We start from the raw sequence: 21,473 nt of genomic DNA on the forward strand, positions 1-21,473 counted from the left end.
CAAACATAAATTTATGCAAGCTTTGAATCTGCTCCCACTGCATACAAGTCTAAGCTGCTGGTGTTCAATACTGTCTAATCGGTTTATATTTATTCTTTATATAAAAGGAGATGTGTGATAACATTAATCTTTATTTGTAAAGTACAAGTCATTACAAACATGCAGAAACAGATGACTTAACTAAAAACCAGCCAGACTGGCAAACAGCCACAGAAACATGCAGATGTGTGTCCATATTTATAAGCTGAGCTCAATTTTTTTTCTCTTTTCTGACACAAAATGTGCAGGTTAAGCATTCTGCGTGTGTGTTTTACCCTCAGGGTGTACCCTATTTACACAGGATACAAAGACTAGAACAAATCTCACAAAGAGGAACACCAAAAAATGGAAAGACGTGACACCAGAGAAGAGCTCCATTCAATAATGAGTCAAAAGACGAAAAGAAAAAGGATTAAGGAAGTTTCGAATCATGGTGGGATCAAAAAGAAAAGAAGATTAAAGATTGCAGCTTGAGGGCAAAACAACAACCACAACACGTAATAAAAAGGAAAGGGTGATGAGAGAGATAACATGGTGGGAGGTAGAAAGAGAGAAAAAAGAAAGAGATAACCTTGATGAGGAGGAACAGCTGGCTGAGGCAGGCCAGCAGAGACAAAAGGCCTCGTAGGACACAGTCATCCATGTCCCCAAGCTTTTACAGAAACAGTTTGTGATATAGCAGGGGATAAAGGAAGACATGGACAGAAAGCAAAATGATACAAAATGTTTGGATGAGATAAGTGCAAGGAGAGCGAGTAAAAAGGAAGGAAAAAGTCAGACCAGAGAAGAAGAACGACAGTTTGATTGTAAGATATCCACATTGCGTACAGCACAGGAAAAAAGGGGGAGGGGAAAAGGAAGAAAGGTGTTAAAAGCATCTAAAAACACTTCAGAAATGAAAACAAGTGTAATGGATAAAATACTGAGTTTTTTGATGGTGATGTTATTGTAGCGCAGTATTATATTGCAAATATTTTCTCTGAGAGAGCATGACATCAGTTTTCACAGGTATTGAATTACTAGGCCAGTGTGCACATCTTCGTACATTAACTGTTAGGTAACAAGGTTTTCTCTGCCTGAGGCACAAAACTCTGGAATTACCATGACCAGCTGAACAAGATTCAAACAAGTGTAACCCCCCTCCTCCAAACAATAAACTGCTGCTAGAAGAGAGGAAAAGCATCCTTACAAAGCAGCTGCTGGTTTGAATTTTATTGGTGTAATCCATCAAATAAAGTTATGATGGATTACTTCTCTGATTTTCTAATCTAAAAATACCAAGCTCCTTTATTAAAATATGAGTCAATTGATTTTCCTCTGAGAAACAAGGGGGGGGAGGGTCTGAGTCTGAGAGTGAACATTTTAGAAAATGTGCTTTTTTGCCTCAGTAAGACGAGAAAAGTTTGCCCACAGTATTGTTGAACGGGGAATATATGGCCTTTTCTTAATTTTTTTATGTTGAGCTAGCTAATTAACTTGAAGCTAAAAAAAAAGCCTACTTTGGGTACAGGGACAAAGTTAGTAACATGCCATTACTATTTTCTCAAACCAGGAAGCAAAAGTTAAAAAAGGACATGAGATTGGGAAATAAATTAAAGACAGAAAGTATTACAAACATTTATATCTCTGTTTTCAGTGTAGCACTGAGTGTGCCATTTAGCTTAAATTTACTGTTACACCTACAGTTGTTCAATTCTTTTCTCACATGTCAACATTTTACAAAACACACTAATTTGCTTCCATGCTGACAATAACAGGTTGACTCCAAAAACCCTCATATTTGTGGATTAAGCATAAAAACATACACAGCTGTTAGCTTAGCGAGCATATAACAGAGAAGATTCAGCTTAAAAGAAAACAAAAACCTTACAAATTGTCAAAAGTGCAGTTATACTCGATAAATAAATTGAATTGGAACAAAATTAGCATAAAACTGTTATACATGGAGGCTGCAGCCTTTTCTTGTTTTATGCTCAGGTAAGCTAATTACTGGGAAGCTAGCAAAACCTACTTGATGTGCGACCATTAGAGATGTATCATGTTATTCCTCGTTTACAACAGAAAGCTATATAATAAAAAAAGTTTTTTTCCCAGACCAGAAACAATTTCAGACAGTAAATTACAAAACATTACCCACTCTGGTCTCGGTACTGTACTGAGTGAGCCAGTTAGCTTGATAAGCTAGCATAGATAATCTAAGCAGGGAGGAAAACGCTAGCTTAATTCTCATGAACAAAATGCTTCTTACCATGTATAAAGAAGGCTAACAAGTAAAATTTAGTTCAACCCAACAATATTCAAGCATAGTTTATGTCAAGCTAAGCTAAAATTCATCTGCTAGCACGGCCTGCTACAATTTTCCCATGCTGATTACTGACCTTTAGCTCTTTGTTGTATTCCTCCATCTGAGACAGTTTATCTGTAGTTTCCTTCTCCAGAGTATCGAGTTGGTCTTTGAGCCTTCGACAGTTCACACCTTTCTCCTTGACATTCCCAGTCAGAGTCATCAAAGTCACCGCTAAAAGGCAAATGAGAAAAGGTCAGAGGCAAACGAGAGAACCCGTTGACGGATATTTTGTTAATGTGATTCATGAGGAGATATTTGTTTGGCACTCACAAGAGATTTTGTTGAGGCTGATGTTTTGCAGCTTATCAGTCAGTCTCTGCTGTTCTGGGACCAGCTGGGAGAGCTTTCTCTGCCAGTCCTAGAGCAAACACAGAGGCATACACACAGGAAATGTCAAAAGAAAGTAATGGAAATACTCCAAGTGCAGAAATTTTGCAGGGGAATACATGTTGCTTTAACCTCAAACTGAAGCTGCAACGTGTTGATCTCTGCGATGCGTTCATCCCTTTTCTGATTTACGAGATCCACCTCTGCCTTGAGAATCCTCCTCTTGCTCTGAGCGTCTCGCAGACAGTCTGAGATTTGCTTGTGCTTGTTGCCCTGAAAAATGATTGACATTAGGCATTTCTGACTTCCTTGTTTTATTATTTTAATGCTGCATGTTTATGACTATGAGAGCAGTCTCACCACAGCCTCCAGTTCCAACTCTAGACTTTTCTTTTTGGCCCTGAGTCTTGAGATCTCCTCCTGCTCCCCTTCTCTCCTTCTTCCCAGCTCCTCTCTCTTTGCACGCTCCCACTCCTCCCTCCTCTGGCGCTCCATCTCCTGCTTTGCTGCCTGAAAGTACAAAGAAACAATGCTATCACAAACTTTTAGGTGGCTCTTTAGAATTCTATGAGTGAGGTTTCTTGTCTGGCTCACCTCCTTCCTCTCCAGCTCCCTCAGCCTCTCCTCCTCCCTCAGCCTCTCCATCTCTCTCTGCCTCTCCAACCGCCTCTCCTCCTCTAGCCTCCTCCTGTTCTCCTGCTCCCTGGCCTCCCTTTCCCGTCTCTCCCTCTCCTCTCTTTCCTCCCGCTCTCTTCTCTCCTTCTCTTTCCTCTGTGCCTCCTCCAGAGCCAGACGCCGTTTCTCCAGCTCAGCACTGCCTCTCGCAAAGTTCTCTTTCAGTTTGTCCTCAAAGGACACTGAGAAGAGGATGACAAGAAAGTTATGACAATGAAGAAAACTCACTTTACAATTCAACATGAGAGTGGAAAAGGTTCCTTACCGCTGCTCTTATTCTTCTGTGCAGGTTCTATCTCTGTTGTGTCTAATAAACAAGGAGAGATGTAGGGCCCAGTTCCATTTACAAGCTCACTGGACTTGCTCCCTCCTCTGAAATTAAGACAAAGATGGAATTAATGAATATATGAATACATTAAGCATGAAAATGTGTGTGTATGTGCTCCTGTACCTGAGTGAAGGAGGTACCAAGTCTTGAGGCAGTGTGAGGGGAAGAGGTCGGCCAGTTTTAGCCATGTCCACCAGGTGCATGGCCAGAATAAACTCATCGGCTTGTAGCTGGCCATCCTTATCCACATCTGCTAAAGTCCTATACAAACAACGCATTCAGGTCAATAGTGAACCAGTCATAATAGAATCTTCACTCTTGAATGAAAATGTTGAAAGGTCTAGCAGTTTTTAAGTATAAAGATAGCCCCCTGCTGTTGGAATTATAAGGATGCACAAAGGTTAATGCAGGGATCCTGACTGCTTTGTGGCTTCAAAAGATAACCTTTACTGAGGAGCTGTGAAGCTGAAAGATAAAAATATGGACTATTCAGTGTGGGCTGTGGGGTAAAATGTGCAGAATTCTAATTGTGTAGTAGATTTGATATGCTGTGAAAATATGACCTGTGATTAGACCTGTGTGCTGACTTCTTCAGTAAGCCTCAAGGCCAGTTGTGTAACAATTTAATAATCCTTAAGATTCTTAATGAGATTTTTTAAATGTCTTTTTTGAGCAAAATGTGGGAACACAGCATCTGAGAGTGGAGTGAGTGAAATCCTGAAAACGTGTGTCATTTCTAGTGTGAGTGAAACTGTGAGTACTCTCGCAATAAATGACAGAGCTAATGAAGTAAGACAGTTCATTTTTCAATGTTATTTGAAGTATTTGTTGTTGATTCAAGCTGCTTCGCTGTACCCTTTATCAACCCCTGTATTTACAGATGCTTTCAGTTTCAACCCACAGCTATGCACCAATAATGTGTTTCTTTTATTTTTACCAGAGCATCATGGATTCTTGAAACATCCATATACAAAATAGGCAAAGTGGTTACACTAACATTAACCAGATTATATTATGATTTTGAAACTTAATCTGACACTATGGATACATTAGGTTGCATTTGTTGTGGGTTGGAACTATTACTGACATATGGTAGTTTTTCTCTTTAACAGCCCAGACAGCAACATTGACACTCATCAGCAGCTCTAATTCAATCTTCATTTTTTCCCACTTTCTAAAAACTTTAAGGGGTAAGTCATGTTGTTGCCAGCTAGATGATTCCTGAATGAGCACACAAAGCCTTCATGCTCACCAGATGGTAGCTAGCTGAGTCTGGGTCAGGTTGGATGCAATCAGCGCATTCCGAACTTGAGGTCCTACAGAAAAATAAAAAAAAATAAAATTAAAACACATCAGAAAGGAGCTACTTTTCACTGCAGCTTTTGTGTTAACTAGTCCTGTTAAGTGGGGTTAAGAGCAAGTTCAAGAATACATGAGTGGATGTGTTTGAAGTGAAACTGACCTGGAGGGTCATCTGTAAAATTTTAAGAACCCCACTCAAGAGGGGCCAAGATGTCCTGAGACCCTTATGTTTTTTTTTTTTTTTTTTTTTTTTTACATTCAAATAATGCCTGTGTGTGTGTGTGTGTGCCTGTATGTTTGCCCTACCTGACAAGTAGCCACTCATGAGCTTATCCAGGGTGTTGAACTGCTGGCGGTACTTGAGTCTTGAGGCTTGTGGCACAGCCCAATCACTTGCCCCAGTCTTCGGAGAATTACTGGCCAAAGATGTGGTGGATGAGGAGTTTGAACTACCAATAAAGAAAGAAACAGACACAACCATATGCCAAAATATCACCAAAAGGGAAATTACACAATAATCCAACATGGTCAGTGTTTTCCTTTCTCCCTTGTAATCAAGTCTTGACTCAAAGCCACTAATTGCCTGGAGACTCCCCGGTGTTATCTCTCAGCTCTTAATTAGCTGTAGAGGAAGCTGGCGCTAACGTAGACAATGACTCTGAAAAGAGACAGGACTGTATCCTCAGGCAATGCTAATCAGCCTTTCTGTTTTTATTATAAACAATGATTCTGCAAGAATAGCGAAAGGGCCAGTGTGAGTTTATTCGGGAAGAATGCATTAGTTTGGGTGAAAAAATGCAACTCTCCTGAGATAAAAGAAGCTGTTTTAGGGAGACAATCAGAGATGTAGTGTGGGATCCTCCCTATGCTAAGGGCCTTTGTGCAACCAAGCAGGGATTTAAAAACCTGTCATCGGTACAGAAACAAAGACAGGACAAGAACAAAGTGTCTCGTGTTATGTAAGAGGTTTTCCACAACCGGAGGGTTAAAGGTGAGATTGAGGCTAGGTGTCTGACTTCACTCCTACCCTTATTATCACTTGTACCACCCACACCTGAGGGCAGTACTTTTTGTATGCTGCTCTGTGTCACTCATAACAGTAGATTCAAAATGAAATCAGATCCTGCTCCTAGCCTTTCCCAAACCACACAAAACATTACGAGAGGGATCAGGGATACATGATACACTTCTGTTGTTTTCGAAAAGGAACCTGGTTTTAGCTGAAACTACACAAAAACTCCAGTTTCCATTTACTCTTTCTTATCCCCCTACCATGACAGTTGCTGGCAAAGCTTAAAAGCCTTGTCATAAACTATGAATGAAATTTTAACTTCTTAACTTGGTACTACTAGGAGAAAAAAGCTAGCATTCACGGCTAACAGCACTGTGACAGTTAGCATAAATTGTCAAAAGCCCTAGTTATAATAATGTGCTAATTTTCAAAGAGACCTAAAACTGTTCCCGTGTTTATGCTCTCATCTGAAACATTAGAATAATAAAACAAAACTGATTATCAAGCTGAGCTGAGCTATCAGCACATAAAAAACATTCTGCAGCACAGCTCTGTGTAACAATAGCCTGTAAAAATCTTGGATGTGGTTCCACTGACATTAGCATTTTGTTTCTGACGTTTTGAAAGCAAATGAAAACACTGACTCATCTTAACTTCTAGTCGACCAAAAAAATAGGTGATGAGGTGGAGCGGGAGTGGGTCTCTAGCCATGTTGCTACCGCTAAAATGTGCCTGCCTCTCATTCTCAGTCTATTCAGCCATGCCTCTAATTATGCTAAACTTGTATCTTAAAATATTTAATTCAGATATTTCTCAAAATACAGTGTGTGATAATGCAGCTTTTTTAAACCCTTTTTTTTTGTAAAGACAGGTTTTTAAGAATGGTTGTGTATGTGGCTTTTGAGCCAAGCCCCAAGTGGTCACTTGACAAACTGTAGTTCCCAGAACTAACACTCTGGTTCCTTGTTTCAGTACTGGAGGTTGCTGCTTGTACAAATCAATAAACTGACCAGAGAGCAGAAGAAAATAGGAAGTAGCAAAAGTTATACAATTAATCTTGAAGGAGGCATGAATGTCAGCACAGGATTGGTGCCAAATCTATTCTGTATTTTTAAGGATGTCTCACTCAGAACTGAATACTTGAGCCTGAAGGTGGTGGGTAGCTTAAGTCAACAGGCTCCCTCCTCTGGGAAGCAGCTCTTTAAGGCATTGACATCAGTGGATGTTGACATACATAAATTGGACCCGTTGAATCTGAAATGTGTTCCCCATTGAGAGTGACCTCCTTCTGTAGGAATGTCATTCCCTGCAATGTTTGCGACTCCACACAAGCCCACTTCCTAATGTTGCCAACTAGAACATCTGATTTAAAAAAAGCACTTCCTGTGCTGTCTGTTATCTAAGTGGTTCATCTCTGGGTGCGCTCTGATACTCAAACCTAAAAAAGCTCTCATGTTGACACTGAGCTAAAGCATTGGTGAAATATGATTTTAAAGTGTACATAATAAAAACGGCATTTTTTAAAAATACAAACCCTTACCTATCTCGAAGCATCATTATTTCAGTTGTGTACATTTACACTCTGGGTCTCACCTGCTTGAACCTAGATCCAGGAGTGAGTTGGCATTCGACATACCAGTGGACGGAGAGAACGCCATAGGAGATGAAAAGCCAGAGAGAGGTAGCGCTGCAAACAGAGTTGGAAAAGTAGAACATTCAGATGTTATTAAAACCAATTCAGGATAATATGAGAAACACTACGTTGCCTGCTGTGTGTGTGTGTGTTTGTAAATAAAACCAGCTCTTCCTCTTTCTTGTGTAATCGATCTCTGACATAATGTAGATGTATGGGGTGCTGTTGCCCTTGAATGTGTACATCTAATCTTATCTCCTCATACTTTACAGTCCCAGCACACAGAGCACTGAGCAAGGTTATTGACATCTGGCAAAAAGCAAAGCAGTCCCAGTTGTCTGCCGCTCTGCACTTCAGTGTGATAGCCTAAAGAGCTCTGACACTGATATATATTCACAGGCTGAGAGAGGGTGGTAAAGATTGAAGGAGCACCAAATAATAGAGAAATTTCACACTCAAGCTCATTAGATTGCTCATTTCACAGACAAAAGTTACACTTTAACAGAGTGAGATTAAAGAGAGCAGCCAAGGAACAGATGGAGAGGGTGGGAAATGAGAAGAACAGTGTCAGAGAAAATTGTGTTCCAACAAGAAAACTAACTTAATAAGCATGTTTATATAGCCCTTCATTCCCTGCACCTGATGCCAATGACTGTTTTCATATCTAATAGTGTACCACAGAAAGTGGTAACGCTCTGTGATTACAGCTGTAGATGTACACATACATGTTCCATACTTAATGCTACAATACAGGTTTCAGGGAGTGCATAAGGTTCAGCTGTTTTATACTGGAGGTGTTATCCACTGAGTCATTAATGTGCATGGCCTGAAACTACTGTGTGTTCGCCCAAAAATGGAGATAAAACAAAGTGGCTTCCTGAGGGCAACATAAAGAGTTGGAAAAATTCTTACTTTGGCGAGCATTAGCTTTATTAAAGATAGCCTGACATTTTCTCCCTGGCTAAATCAATCTTGCACCAACCATCAGAAGCAAAGTAACCCCAGAGCATCACAGCTGCTCCGCCATGCTTCACTGTAGGCAGGGTTTCCTTTACAACATATGCTTCATTCTTCCTCTTCTGACATGCTGCTCCATCCATGGGCCACCAAAAGTTTTCTTTTCGATTCAGCACTCCACAGGATCCCAAAACTTCTGTGGCTTATTCATGTGGTTTGGAGTAGACTTTTCTTATACTTGTAGGTCAGTGATGTTGTGTGTCTTTGAGTAGGATCAAGCAAACTGAAAACTTGGTCCTTGCTGTAGATGTACACATAGAGTCTTGCTGACCTCCTCCCCAGAAATCTGGTGGCAGTGGTTAATAGTGTCCTTTCATTTGGGCCACTTCCAGGTAGTGTAGCCACTGTTTATTTAACTTTAAAATGGCAAACTATGCTTCAACTCTATCTCACTAGGACCTTTTAGAGCCTTTGGTATCATTCTGCATAGATGTCCTAGCTTGTTTTAGGCAATTATCTCCTCAAATAGCTTTTTAAACAATCATCTTGACTCAGCCATATTTCAAACATACTGTAAAACGTCACCAGCGGCAAGCGGTTTAAGTTGTTCTTTTTTAAATTTTGTTTTGCAAGTAGCAAGTAGCTTAACTTAATATGCAAAAGGGGTCAAATAATTTTGAGTGAAAACATGGATGGCCACCTTTAATAAATACTTAACTCTGCTATACTTGTGTCTAGGTCAAGTCCAGATAATCTGGTACTTAACAGTAGTTAACATCATGCATGTCTTTGTCTGACAGACACATCAGACCACTGCACAACCAACCTGCATTGTTAGGGACAAGAAGTGGGGTGAAGAAATTGACATTGCCATTGGGGATTCCAGAGTTTCCCAGGGACGAGATGAGGGGCAATGTCATTGGAGTTGGCACAAGGGGTTGCACAGGGCGCATGGGGGGGTTAGCCTGGATGGGTGTTAACATGGACATGGTTGGCATGGATGACAGACCGATTGACAGGTTTGGCATAGAACCCATTCCTGTAGGGAGGAAACACACAGTGGAAGATGAGGAGATCAAGAGACCAGCTTTTATGGAGGTTAGGTTGCAGTAGAAGGTGTTATAAATCAGTGGCTCTGGAATTTGATTGCATCTTGAAAATCCTCTTAGAACATTTTACCAAAGCGAGCTGATGAAGGCATGATTGAAGCAGAATTGGAAACAGGAGACTGCTTCATGATAATTGGAAGGGAGGAAGGTAAGTTCCTCCCCTGGAGTTTGAGTTTGATGAGCTTCATAGCGATGGAAAACTCCAGTCTGTCCATTTTTCCATCACTATCCATGTCAGCTAGGTTCCTACAAGTAGGAGAAGACAGAGATAGAGACCACAGATGTGTCATATAAATTATTTTTATGGTTTATTTACAGCATCCCCAGTATTATTTCTTTCTATGAAGACAATGGAAAATCCACATGGGGCAGAGCTATGGTGGGATTGAATTCCAGTGGCATTATTCACATAAACACCATCTCACACACAAAGACGCGCAAATATACACACAGTTTGATCTAATTTCACTTTCTTCTCCCATAGTTTACTAGGCGGGTCAGACTGTGAAGGAAGCGAGTGTTCAACAGGAAGGTAAAGCAGGACAAAAGGAACAAACTAACACATTATTTATTTAATTGGGATTTCTCTGAAGGGTTTGTTGATCCTTACCAAATCTCAGCCAAGACAGGAGCAGGCAGACCAGACTGGAGGAAGAATTTCCTGGCTTGTTCTCCTGAAGGCGGATAAAAATACCAACATATGTGTACAGAGAAACAGGTGTTTAATGAAGTTGAACCACTGGTCACAGTTCTAGGTGTTCTCCTGTTTATTTTGACAACAGCTTACCTGAGACATAGCCAAGGACAGGGGCGAGGCTGTCAAACTGTTTGTCATGTTTCCCCCTCTCCTCTGGAGTGATGGCCCACACGCTGGCTCCGCCTGGGAAAAACACAAGAAACAGACATTTAGTTCTTTAAAATGTCACAGAAACAGGTCTTTGTTCTCTTTCTGTGTTTTGAAATTCCTCTGAGCATTAGCAGCCTACTGATCAGAAAAACAACAACATTCAAATGTTAAGCGCTGATATTTTGCCAGGGACCTGTCTCAGATGCCATGCTCTTTTTTTCTGAAGAGCATGGCATTTTTCTGAAGAGTCAGAACACTTAGTGTACAATAAATGGACTCAGTCGGTGTTACATGACCTGTATGTTTGTGATACAGAGTTTTGAAGCAAATCATTGGCGGGAGCCACATTGGAAATGGGGCAGCTTTAGACTTATAAACAGCTATACAGGGCACCCGCCCGTCAGTAAGGTCAGCTGTTTCTCTGATTGAACAATAAGACGATCCTGGAATCTTCTAAACTGCAGAGTTAAAAAAAATTCACCCCCCATACAATGTGTGCTGGTAGCGAAACTGACGTTTTAGACCCAAGCCATTTTTTAACCTAGGCTGTGGTTATGTTTTTCAATGTCATAATAGACTGGGTTTTTTTTTTGGGCTTGGTGTGTACGGGACTTCCGGTCTTTCTGCAGCCAGCCTCAAGCAGATCCTCGACGAACAGCAACTTTTAGCTCTTCTGCATAGGCTTCATTTTTCTCAACCGGATATTGCTCCTTGGGTAGAGCATGAATTATCCAAACTCCAGACTCCAAACATTACTCTAGACCAGGGGTCCTCAAACTTTTTCCCGTCTGGGCCAAACAACTTTTCCCTTCTCTGACGAGGGGCCAGGGTCATTTAGTAAAAAAAGTGTGATGATCACAGAGGTGTCCAAACGTAAATATTTATTGTTTGCCAGAAAGCCACACATAACCAAATATCAATAACCCTTTCTGGGATCTTGACAGAAAAAAAAATCAGAATATAAATAATAACACTGTTAATGACATATATAACACTATCTATGAAATAAATAATAATTAAATGACCCTTTTCAGGTTTTTTATTGAAAAAAGACCATGAAATATTAACTTTTTTGTAGACACCACTGTTTGCAGCTCTCTCTCATTAACTTCACTTTGAAAACCAGAAAGCAAGCAGGCTAAGAAACCGAACTAAGTGATACAACAGCTACCAGCACAATACATTTCACTAACAGTATGTTTTTTTTTTTTATTTTATTTTTTTTAAGGGAGGGGTTTCAGATAGGGCACAAACTGCAGAAAGGTAGAGTAAAAAGATATAATTTATGCACGCGTAAGTCTCGATCATGGGGCCAGGCTAAAAAAAACAAAACATAATGCGCCTCTGGTATTGTTTAGGGGGCCAGGCAAAATGTGGCCCCTGGGCCGTATCCGGCCCCTGGGCCGTAGTTTGGGGACATTGCTCTAGACATTCAGCCCAAGAACAACTTTCATTTGCTCATGGTTCTTGCTTAATGCTAGCTGAACAATCTAACATGTTTTCATTTTCAATATTAGCCTTCTGTGTTTTAGCCTTTGGGGGCTAAATCTTCACTTAACACCCTTTTGGCTCAGCATGTGAGCATGTTGTTTTTTTTCATTACTTCCCACAAATTACTGCTAAAGCTAAAGAGATGTCAAGCTCCAACCAACACTGAAAATCAGTAAAAAAAATGTTGCTGAAAAAATGTTGATTGTGGAGCCAGAGGGATGTATATATATATATATTTATTTCTATAGTAGAAATGAATCCTTAGTTTAGTCATTAAACTATTAGTAAGTCAGTGTTTTCTAAAGATTTGTCTAGCAGCTAGCTTATTAGCAGGATAGTGTATAGTGCATATATTGCACAAGTTGGAATCTCTATAGGACCCTGACCAGATGTGGAGTCTTGTTTCACCATCAGAGTGATACGACCCATTTTCCCATAACCACCTGCACATTACATGTAATACCTTGCATGTCAACCAAAAAGTGAGGACATCATAGTCAGGAAGATTGATGTTTTATAGGCTCATGTCCCACATATCAAAGCTGTTCTTGGTACAGCTATGTAAACAAAGCTTGCTGAATGAACCAAGATTCCTTTTTAATAAAATATGAGCCACATTTTGGAGCACCATGCTTTCATAAATTTGACACACACAAACAAGGCTGCACGCTGACAGTCCCCAAAGCAGAAATGCTAATCGCAAATTTGGTATACAGTGTCTTTTCCACTTCACCCTTCAAAAAGTCTGCATAATTTCCTTTAAAAATGAGCTCTGCCCCTTGGATGAAAACACTCCTAACCAACTCCTGACAATGATTAATGAATAAAATGTCCACTCAGCTTTTTTCCACTCCGCTCTGCTCTTGCATATCTCAAGGTAGGTTCAGTGCTAGCGTTGAATTAAATATAAGCTAAAATATTCTGTGTGAGGCACTTTGAAGCTCAATTCTTCTTCATTTTCATGTCTACACTGGAGAGAAATGACTAGAGCTGGTAATCACCTAATCATGAGGGAATCCATGAAGTTGAGCTAATCAAAGGAAGATCAAGGCTTTCTTAAAGCTTTTGCCTTAATTTTTTAGAACTAAAGAGATATGAAGCCGTTTTCAATTTTTAAAAATGCTGTATGGTCTTGTTGCACAGCTTGATGTCTCCATATGGCAGTAATAGAAACAGAGATGTAGATAAGGAGACAATGACAGATAATGAGTGCAGACAGCAGTGATAGAGAAAGAGTGACGTACTAAAGATCTACTTAGAGTAGAGTGGCTGAGTAATGGACTGGTTTAAGGACTGCAGACTACATTCAAATAGAAAAAAAAACAGACAAGGTGATGTAAGACTTTGCCAGTGTTACAGCTATAGAGAGGATAGCTACAGTATTACATAGAGGGAAATCCACATATTCAACAAACTTTGGTTATGAGCTGATGTAGCCCAGTTCATCTTCCTGCTCACAGGCTGCCCTTCTAGATCAGACCAGACCTGTAGTGACTGAGAAATCAGAGAAGCAAACCTCAAGTGAAATGTCTGCTCAAATTTTTTACAGTAGAAAAAAATCAAGACAATGATTGGTTTGTTGACGACATCTTTTGAAAAAATAAGATAAAGAAAAAAACTTTTAACTTAATCAAATGCTGTCCAAACAGATCAGATTTTAAGTAGTAATATACCTACCACAATAAAAATCTCACAAGGGGCCATGGTTTAAGTTTTGTGATACAAACAATTGAACACAAATACGGTTGTTTTTGTGTAGTTCAGGGTTTTTGTTTTCTTTTTTCACCTGTGTTATTCTTCGTGTTTCTTGTCTTGTGTTTTCTGTGTTAATCTCAATGATTCTTGTGTTTCATGTTCACTTTGTTGCTTCCTGTGTATGGTTTAGTTCTCCTCATGTGTCCCTCCTGTTTGATAGTCCCTCATGTGTTTTACCTGTGTCTTGTTTTACACCTGTGTCTGATTGCTCCCCTGTCTATAAAGTCTTTGGGTTTCTTAAGTGTCAGTTCACTGTGTGGATCCTGTCTGCTGTCGCGTGTTCGTCTTCCAGTGTTTCCGCATGCTTCTTGGTTTTCTGTTTAAGTTTTCTATTGGTTAAGGTTTTGTTTCTTTTGTAAGAATTTTGGATTCCTTTTGTGACAATTTTTTGGACTTTGAGTTTAGTTATATCAAAACTTTATTGTTACATCTGCATTTGGGTCCTTCACCTCCTTTTGTTTTCCAGCTCATTGTGGATTCTGATAACACGTGTGTGCCGTGAACTAAGAAGACAAAGGTATATCTGTATTAGGGCTGAACAATTTTGGAAAATAATATAATCTAATTTTTTTTAGACCAACATTGCGATTGTGATTTAGCATATGATTTTTTTTTTTTTTGGGGGGGGGGGCGTTTATCTTCTGCATTGTCCACTTAACACAAGTTTTAAGTCATTTTATAGTATGACTAACCAACAAAAGATACTGTTAGCATTTAAACAAGTCTTTTTTGCATTTCTTAATTGAAAAAGAAAAAGGAACACATTGAAATTTTACTGACCTCCAGTTGTCAGTAAGACTAACAAACCATACAGAAAAAAGTGATCAAGGGGTAAGGCTCTACGATCTACTGGATGGATCTTGGTAGCTCACAGGAGGGTTTTGCCAGAAAAAAACAGCATTCAGACTTTTGCTGGTTTTAAGGAGGAAGAAGTACAAGTTACTTTATCCCCTCCAGGTCTGTGTACATGAAACTTTTTTTTTTCTAATTGCAGCCTTTGCGATTTGAAAATTGCATTCTATTACATTGTGATGTTGGTTTAAAATCGATTAATTGTTCAGCCCTAATCTGTATTTAATTCTCTTAGTGTCTTTTGTAAACCAAAATAACAAAAAGGGACAGAAGGGGAAATTAAAGGCAGGGTCTGTAGGATTTTCTTAAAAAAAGCAATTTTTACAGGAACAATCCTACTCAATTGTCACTTCTGGGCCTCTATAGTACATGTGTATCAGTGTCTGTGTCTGCCTTAACCCCCTTCTCTGTCTGTTCGTTGATGTTTTGTCGTGCCAGGAGGTTTCTGGGCAGAGAGTAGACGCAATTATATCAATCACAATCACAGCACACCCAGTGCGCAAAAGATTTTGCAAGTTGACAGCAAGTGTAAGAAGCTATTCCGAGCAGCTACGATAGTGGACTTAGCACGGAAGAAGAAAAACACAACCAAAGTGAAACAAAACGGCAAACCGACAAAGCTTTTTACTAAATGTGGGTGAAACTTGGTTTGACTTTTACTCGCTTTTGGTCACTTGGAGAAACTTCAGTGAACTCCAGTAGTTAGTGTGCTTCATTACCCATAGGTGGAAAGGAATTAATCCTAATTGGTTGAAATAACAGTAATTACAGTTTCACAGCCAAAGCCTGGTTTTTAACTCTGTGTCCAATCGATGAGTAAGGATACCTTTGCAACAATCCACTGATCAGTCTCCTCTCTTCTCCCATCACAGTTATCACTTTGGGACATCCTTCAGTATGGCAACCAAGAAAGTACTTTTGGTGCCCCGGGGGAAAGGGGAGAGATGACACTGCAGTTTATCGCTTTGAGACGCACCCCATGACTGAGCATTTCTTTCTTTAAATTTCATCAGTCCAGTCCTTAACACTTCTGTAACATATTTCCTTCTTGATGAACAATTTTGATTCTTTGTACCACAAAAACAGAAACTGCTGTTTTCAGCCACTCTAAGCTGACTCTTTTCTCTTGAGTCCAGGATATCTGACACAGGAAGTCGATTTTTATCTTTACATCTTAACATGAACAACATTTCCATTCTCAGTGTACAGTAAGATAAAAATGCAAAAGATTCAAGGGCTGAGAGTGAAATCGCAAAGATAAAATGTAATATTGTCATTGGGAGAGATTAAATTCTTTCTGCTATAATGGGTGTAAGCCTTCAATAAGCTGGTATCTAGGGTGTAATTTATTCACCAGCTTCAGGAAATACCAGCCTGCCCATGATGGAACTTCCTCCCTAAAGCTAACCCAAACACCCTGGCTCCTGTCAACCACAGGGTGCACACACACACACACACACACACACACACACACACACACACACACACACACACACACACACACACACACACACACACACACACACACACACACACACACACACACACACAAATTACACAAATCCCAGAGGACAGACACAAAGCCAGAGCAGGGCAGACTCATATTTTTGTAAGAAAGATATAGACTTAATGAAAAACTGCTAGCTCTTTGTTTCACCTATTTTTTCCACACATGCAATGATTAAATCATAATCTTAAATCAATCTCAGTAACACCTGTTCATGTATGATCTTTTTCCCTAAAAGATTAAATTAAAGCAGCTCTCAGTGACCCAACCCAGTTTCTAAGCTTGTCAGCAAAATGCTGTAAAGAGGAGGGAAAGTAATTAATCTCACACCAAGATGTGAGTACTCCTCACATTGTCTCCTTGGCTTTGACAGACCTCATTTAGAAGCTATTGTAAGTGAGAAACGATGGTGATATTTAGCACAGTGCCCCTGGGACATGATGCTAGCATGGTCACATCCACAGGCCTGTCAGTTGATGTGGTGTGTTTATCAGCAAGGGCAGGATGCTTTGTGAATAACTGGGGCACTGCAAAGCTTCTTATACAGATGAACCCATAGGGGTTTGCTGTGGTTTGACTCTTGGGTTATAAACATAATGACCACTTACTGTGACTCCGGGAAGCTTTAGAAGATGCAGCAAACAAAAGAAGGTCAATCTTAAGGCTAAAAGGCTTAAACCCTTGTGTTTGAAAATAACTTGTATCTATGAAAAAAAAACAAATAATTTTAAACTGATTGCTGGAAACATACATGTTTTACATATCTCTTTTTCACAGCTGCTTTTACTTATTGATAATGTTTTGGTGAGTAAGTATAAAATAGGAGGTAGAAGATGTTGAGCTTAGCGTAGCATTAAGCATACTGGTAGGAACCAGGCAGCAACTTTCAGTCTTGAGAAATAAAGTTTCAGGGCAAGTGTTGAAAACCACAGTTCCTTGTTCACTTGAGCTTGGCTGCAAAAACCCAGAAGCCACATACACGCCCATTCAAAAAGCCGATCTGTTTCGGCCAATTAACATGTCTACAGCCCGGTACAAACAATGATTTTAATTAGCTAATTACTCTATCTGCACACTCTTTTTTCCAGATGATGAAGGCTGAAATTTTTTTTACAACTCATTATTTTTGAAGATATTCAGGACATGGCTGAGTTCTCTAACCTGTAACACTTTAGCTGTTAGCACAGAGGCTAAAACTAGAATGACCATGTTCCGAAAACCCAAAAAGAGGACACTCGACCCGGCCTTGAGATACTTCAAAAATACCCAGAGATACTTAAAGACAACTAAGTGGCTTTTTAAACCTTTTTTTTCTGCTTGAATTGAAAAAGAAAAAAGGGAGGTGGCCCATTTCTCAAAGATATATTTCTCTAGCGAAATAAATAAATAATGCCTCAAAATCTTAGTGAAAAAAGAAAAAGAGAGGTCATCCGTTCTTGTTTCATTTGCGAGCAGCCTTGATCTTATGCACCATGACACATGTGGCTTGGATGCTCAAATCTTGAAAGGTAAATCTGACTAATGCTAGGGAGACTTTATTATAAATATTAATGGTCTGTAGAACAAGCTGAGCAAAACCTGGGCATAATTTCACAACTAAAAAGGAGGACATGTCTGGGACAGACCCTAACTAAAACTCCACCTCTGTACCTATCACAGCCTGCAAATGACATGGAAGTGAAACTTGAGTTTCGAAGCATATTGATGGCACCTGCCATATGTGACCAAACCTTACTTATGGTCTACTTTCCGGCAGACATACAGGTTGCAACATTTAAAAAAAAAACAGACATGAAGCAACCAAGTAGCATTACAAGACTGGCCTGATGAAGAGAAAACACTAACAGACCTGAAAAGTTAAGAAGTAGAGTTACTGCTGTGAATTCCCCCATCTGTTCAGAGTGCCAACAGACAAGCACTAATGTTTTGACTCTTCCCTGAAAGTTTTAACTTAAATTTTATTTATAAATATGAATTAAGATGAAGTTTAGACACGATCATGAATGAAAATATTAAGTTCAATATAAATTTAAGCAAAACTCAATTAACTCATCTGCTGTGCAGAAGGCCTCAAAATCCCTGAAATGTCTCTGGTAATGCATTTTAGCCAGTTTGTCCAAGCATATTTGAGTACAAAAATAAATAAAAAGGATAGCAGACCAACATAAATTATTATGCACACTCTCAAGGAAGGAGTTTTCTTTTCTGCTTTGGGGCTTCAGTAAATCTACCTCATACAAATCGATACAATTTCAAAGTGGTTTGCTTCAAACTCAAGACCAATGGAAATGGTTCTGCAAAGGATTTGTAAGTTGCCTCTCAAGATGCAACGTACAAGGCTTCATCTTATATATATATATATATATATATATATATATATATATATATATATATATATATATATATATATATATATATATATATATATATATATATATATATGTCAACTTCTTTATTTTTTGGGGTTGGTAGAATGTAATAAGAAGGTTTATAAGGTTTAATGTATTGTTTACCAAATGAGACAGGACCCTTTACATCTTGAACTGACAACTATACATTTTTACTTACATATCTGTATCTGTTTTTGAGGCAACTTCCAACTGCATTAACATGTTAAAAAAAACAGCTCATCTCATCTTATCTCCTCTTTTTACCTTAAGTTTGTTTCAAAATGTGAGCTCTCTCCCAAGCCACTTTGAGCATCACTTCTTTACCTGTCTTATGAGTAAATAAATATAGGTCAGAGCTGTACGACTGGGGGACGCTGGTTTGAGCAGCTTGCAATGGTTGCTTGTTCAACCCATTGCCTTTTCTCTCCAAATTTCCTTTTTATTTCCAGCTTTACTATATGTAATGATATTTATAAAAAATGATAATTCTAATAGTGTTGAGATGTATCTATCTCAACTCTTTTGACAACACCTCCCTTTCAAAGCATTAGGAACACTCAAGGATACACAAGAGCCCTCCATCCAACACAGAGACAAAATAAAACCCAGTCCATCTATAAAAAACCTGCAGTACACTCAGCTGAAATGGCTCCCACAGCACTGATACTACTGCAGCATGTAAACCAACTGTACCACAGTTCACATCCTAATCTGCCATGTGTGGGTTTACTTCCCTTTCATCTGCTTGTGAGCTGTTGTCTCTGTGATACAGTCTTTAAGAGAGGCTTTCTCAGTCAAACCTCCAGACAAACACATCACAGGTCTGCAGGAGGGAAACTGCACCACTGCTTGGAAACTATTTACATTTTGAATGCTTCACCTGGGGAGGACAGGTTGATGTTTCTTTAAAGGTAGTGAAGTCTCTACATGCAGCAGCATTTTAGCCAACACAAAGGCCCCTCTCATTCTCTAGGAGCATCCACCTGTTTTGGAACAAGCTAATGATTTTGCAATTGCCTCATTTCAGGGACGCTGCGTTCGTGAGAGTGCTATAATCCTGATACTGGTGTTGTGTTCTTTAATTAGTTTCTTCCAGACAATTTCCGTACATCTGCTGGATGAAATGAAAGCAGACAGTTAAGTTAAGTTTTGGGGCTTGCCATTTTGTTGAACTGCAGGATTAGTCATGTGGAAAAAGATGCACCAGACACGCAGACAAACACACTTTCTCTCTGAGGCATTTCCCAAAGAAGCCCTTAGGCAGCGGCAACAGATCAAAGACTGAAACAAGAGGATTACACACACACACACACACACACACACACACACACACACACACACACACACACAAATACACACACACACACACACACACACACACACACACACACACACACACACACACACACACACACTACTACTGAGCAATTTTGCCCATGTCAAGGACAAAAGATGCGCAACACACAACAGACTGAGCCACAAGAAAAGTATTAACCTGGGTATTTTAAATTGGCAAACAGTTCATTTGGAGTAATTGCAGATTTCTTTTCAAAACTACAGCATTAAATTGGCTTAAATTTCTCACTAAGTCTTAAGATAACTTCAGTTAGAGTCTAATCACTTTGAGTACAGGATGAATATTCCATTTGCTGAATATCAGGGTTCAATTTACAGTCACTCATAAAAAAATGAGCCACAGAAGACTATAACACCTCTCAGCCCAGCGGGGAGATGACCAGGAGGAAGATTAAAGTTTAAATAAAGAGTACAACACAGCTGCTGCTCATTGTTCATCTCCTGCTTTTCTTCGCCTCCTCAGACATCGATCTTTTCTCTTAAACTTCATTTTCCTCCCCGAAGTGTATATTTGCCTCCCAAAGACAAACACATCATGAGCAAACACACAAGCTCAAATGAGGATGAAGAAATGGATTGTTCCTACCATTCATGGCTGCAGGTGACGAGCTCGGGCAGAGAGGGGAGTCCTCTACTCGGCCGGCTGGCTCTCAGACATCTGCAGAAAGAGAGAGAGAGAAGAAGGGAGATGGAGATGAGAGAGCGATTGTGTGTGTCAGGGTACAGCGGGTGTAAGTGAGGAACGCAAGCACGTCTGTGTGAAATAGGAAGAGAACGGAAAGGATGTAAATGCAGTGAAAGAGCAATAAAAAATCTCATCTCCCCGTTAACAAAGCCAGGAAGGCACACTGAGCGGCTAGCGTATAGAGGATGGATGGAAAGAGGAGAGAAAAAAGAGAGGGACAAATTGACAAAGAGAGAGGGAGAGAATGAGGAGGAAAAGAGGAAAAGCAGAGGTGATTCACAGAGAGGAGGGCAAGAAGAGGACAGACGGACTGCTGAGGGAAAATGATGGTGGCTTGAGAGCAAGGGAAGCATTTATCATCGTCAGCTCGCAGATGGTGGCTCCAGCCAGCAGTCATATCTTAATTTCTGCAGTGTAAATATGTCTGACATTTAGCTGTCAGTGCAATTTCCATAAATAAGAGATCCTCCCTAATGAGAATATAATTACTTATCCTTATGTGAACACGCAAGTTGTTGCAGTAGAAAAGTATAAATTTTGAAATTGAATAACAAGATCTTTCTCATTAGGAACATTTATATTTATTTTACTCAGAATAAAAACATTGTTTCAATCAGGGCTGTCAGTCTAAATGAGCTAAATCTAAAGCAATAAGGTCAGAATTTAACATGTTTCTTTTTAAAGATCACATGCTGTGTCACGTCTGTGCTTCTGAAGGGCGCATTCACTTTGACAGCTCAGTCAGCAAGTTTAATGAAATGAAAATATCGCCGACAAACATTCAGGTTAGGTCACCACCCATGAGCTAAGCATACAGGGGCAACTTGTCAGACAAATGTCAGTCTGACAGCTTGCCTTCTC

General features: G+C 39.7%; 1 protein-coding gene across 4 annotated transcripts in view; it reads right to left on the bottom strand.

The window, feature by feature from the left end:
* Window positions 1-21,473, bottom strand: part of LOC141801575 (intersectin-2-like) — a 48,672-nt gene that overhangs the window by 18,613 nt on the left and 8,586 nt on the right. For 2 of the 4 annotated variants that reach the window (XM_074684662.1, XM_074684663.1), the window contains exons 2-17: window positions 20,514-20,585; window positions 10,517-10,609; window positions 10,340-10,403; window positions 9,800-9,975; window positions 9,447-9,659; window positions 7,624-7,717; window positions 5,325-5,467; window positions 4,969-5,032; window positions 3,840-3,977; window positions 3,654-3,760; window positions 3,308-3,570; window positions 3,074-3,223; window positions 2,846-2,986; window positions 2,657-2,744; window positions 2,418-2,557; window positions 611-691 (exon numbers count right to left, since the gene is read on the bottom strand). In XM_074684662.1, coding sequence (XP_074540763.1) covers window positions 611-691; window positions 2,418-2,557; window positions 2,657-2,744; window positions 2,846-2,986; window positions 3,074-3,223; window positions 3,308-3,570; window positions 3,654-3,760; window positions 3,840-3,977; window positions 4,969-5,032; window positions 5,325-5,467; window positions 7,624-7,717; window positions 9,447-9,659; window positions 9,800-9,975; window positions 10,340-10,403; window positions 10,517-10,609; window positions 20,514-20,520 — 1,962 coding nt within the window. In that variant the 5' untranslated portion in view covers window positions 20,521-20,585. Of the gene's footprint in view, window positions 1-610; window positions 692-2,417; window positions 2,558-2,656; window positions 2,745-2,845; window positions 2,987-3,073; window positions 3,224-3,307; window positions 3,571-3,653; window positions 3,761-3,839; window positions 3,978-4,968; window positions 5,033-5,324; window positions 5,468-7,623; window positions 7,718-9,446; window positions 9,660-9,799; window positions 9,976-10,339; window positions 10,404-10,516; window positions 10,610-20,513; window positions 20,928-21,473 lie in introns of those variants that run through there. The other 2 variants (XM_074684664.1, XM_074684665.1) reach the window with 2 other exon arrangements.

This window comes from Halichoeres trimaculatus, unplaced genomic scaffold (genome assembly GCF_033239565.1).
Source record: "Halichoeres trimaculatus isolate MK-OKI-2021-1 unplaced genomic scaffold, fHalTri1.1 fHalTri1_scaffold_13, whole genome shotgun sequence".
Classification (NCBI taxonomy): domain Eukaryota; kingdom Metazoa; phylum Chordata; class Actinopteri; order Labriformes; family Labridae; genus Halichoeres; species Halichoeres trimaculatus.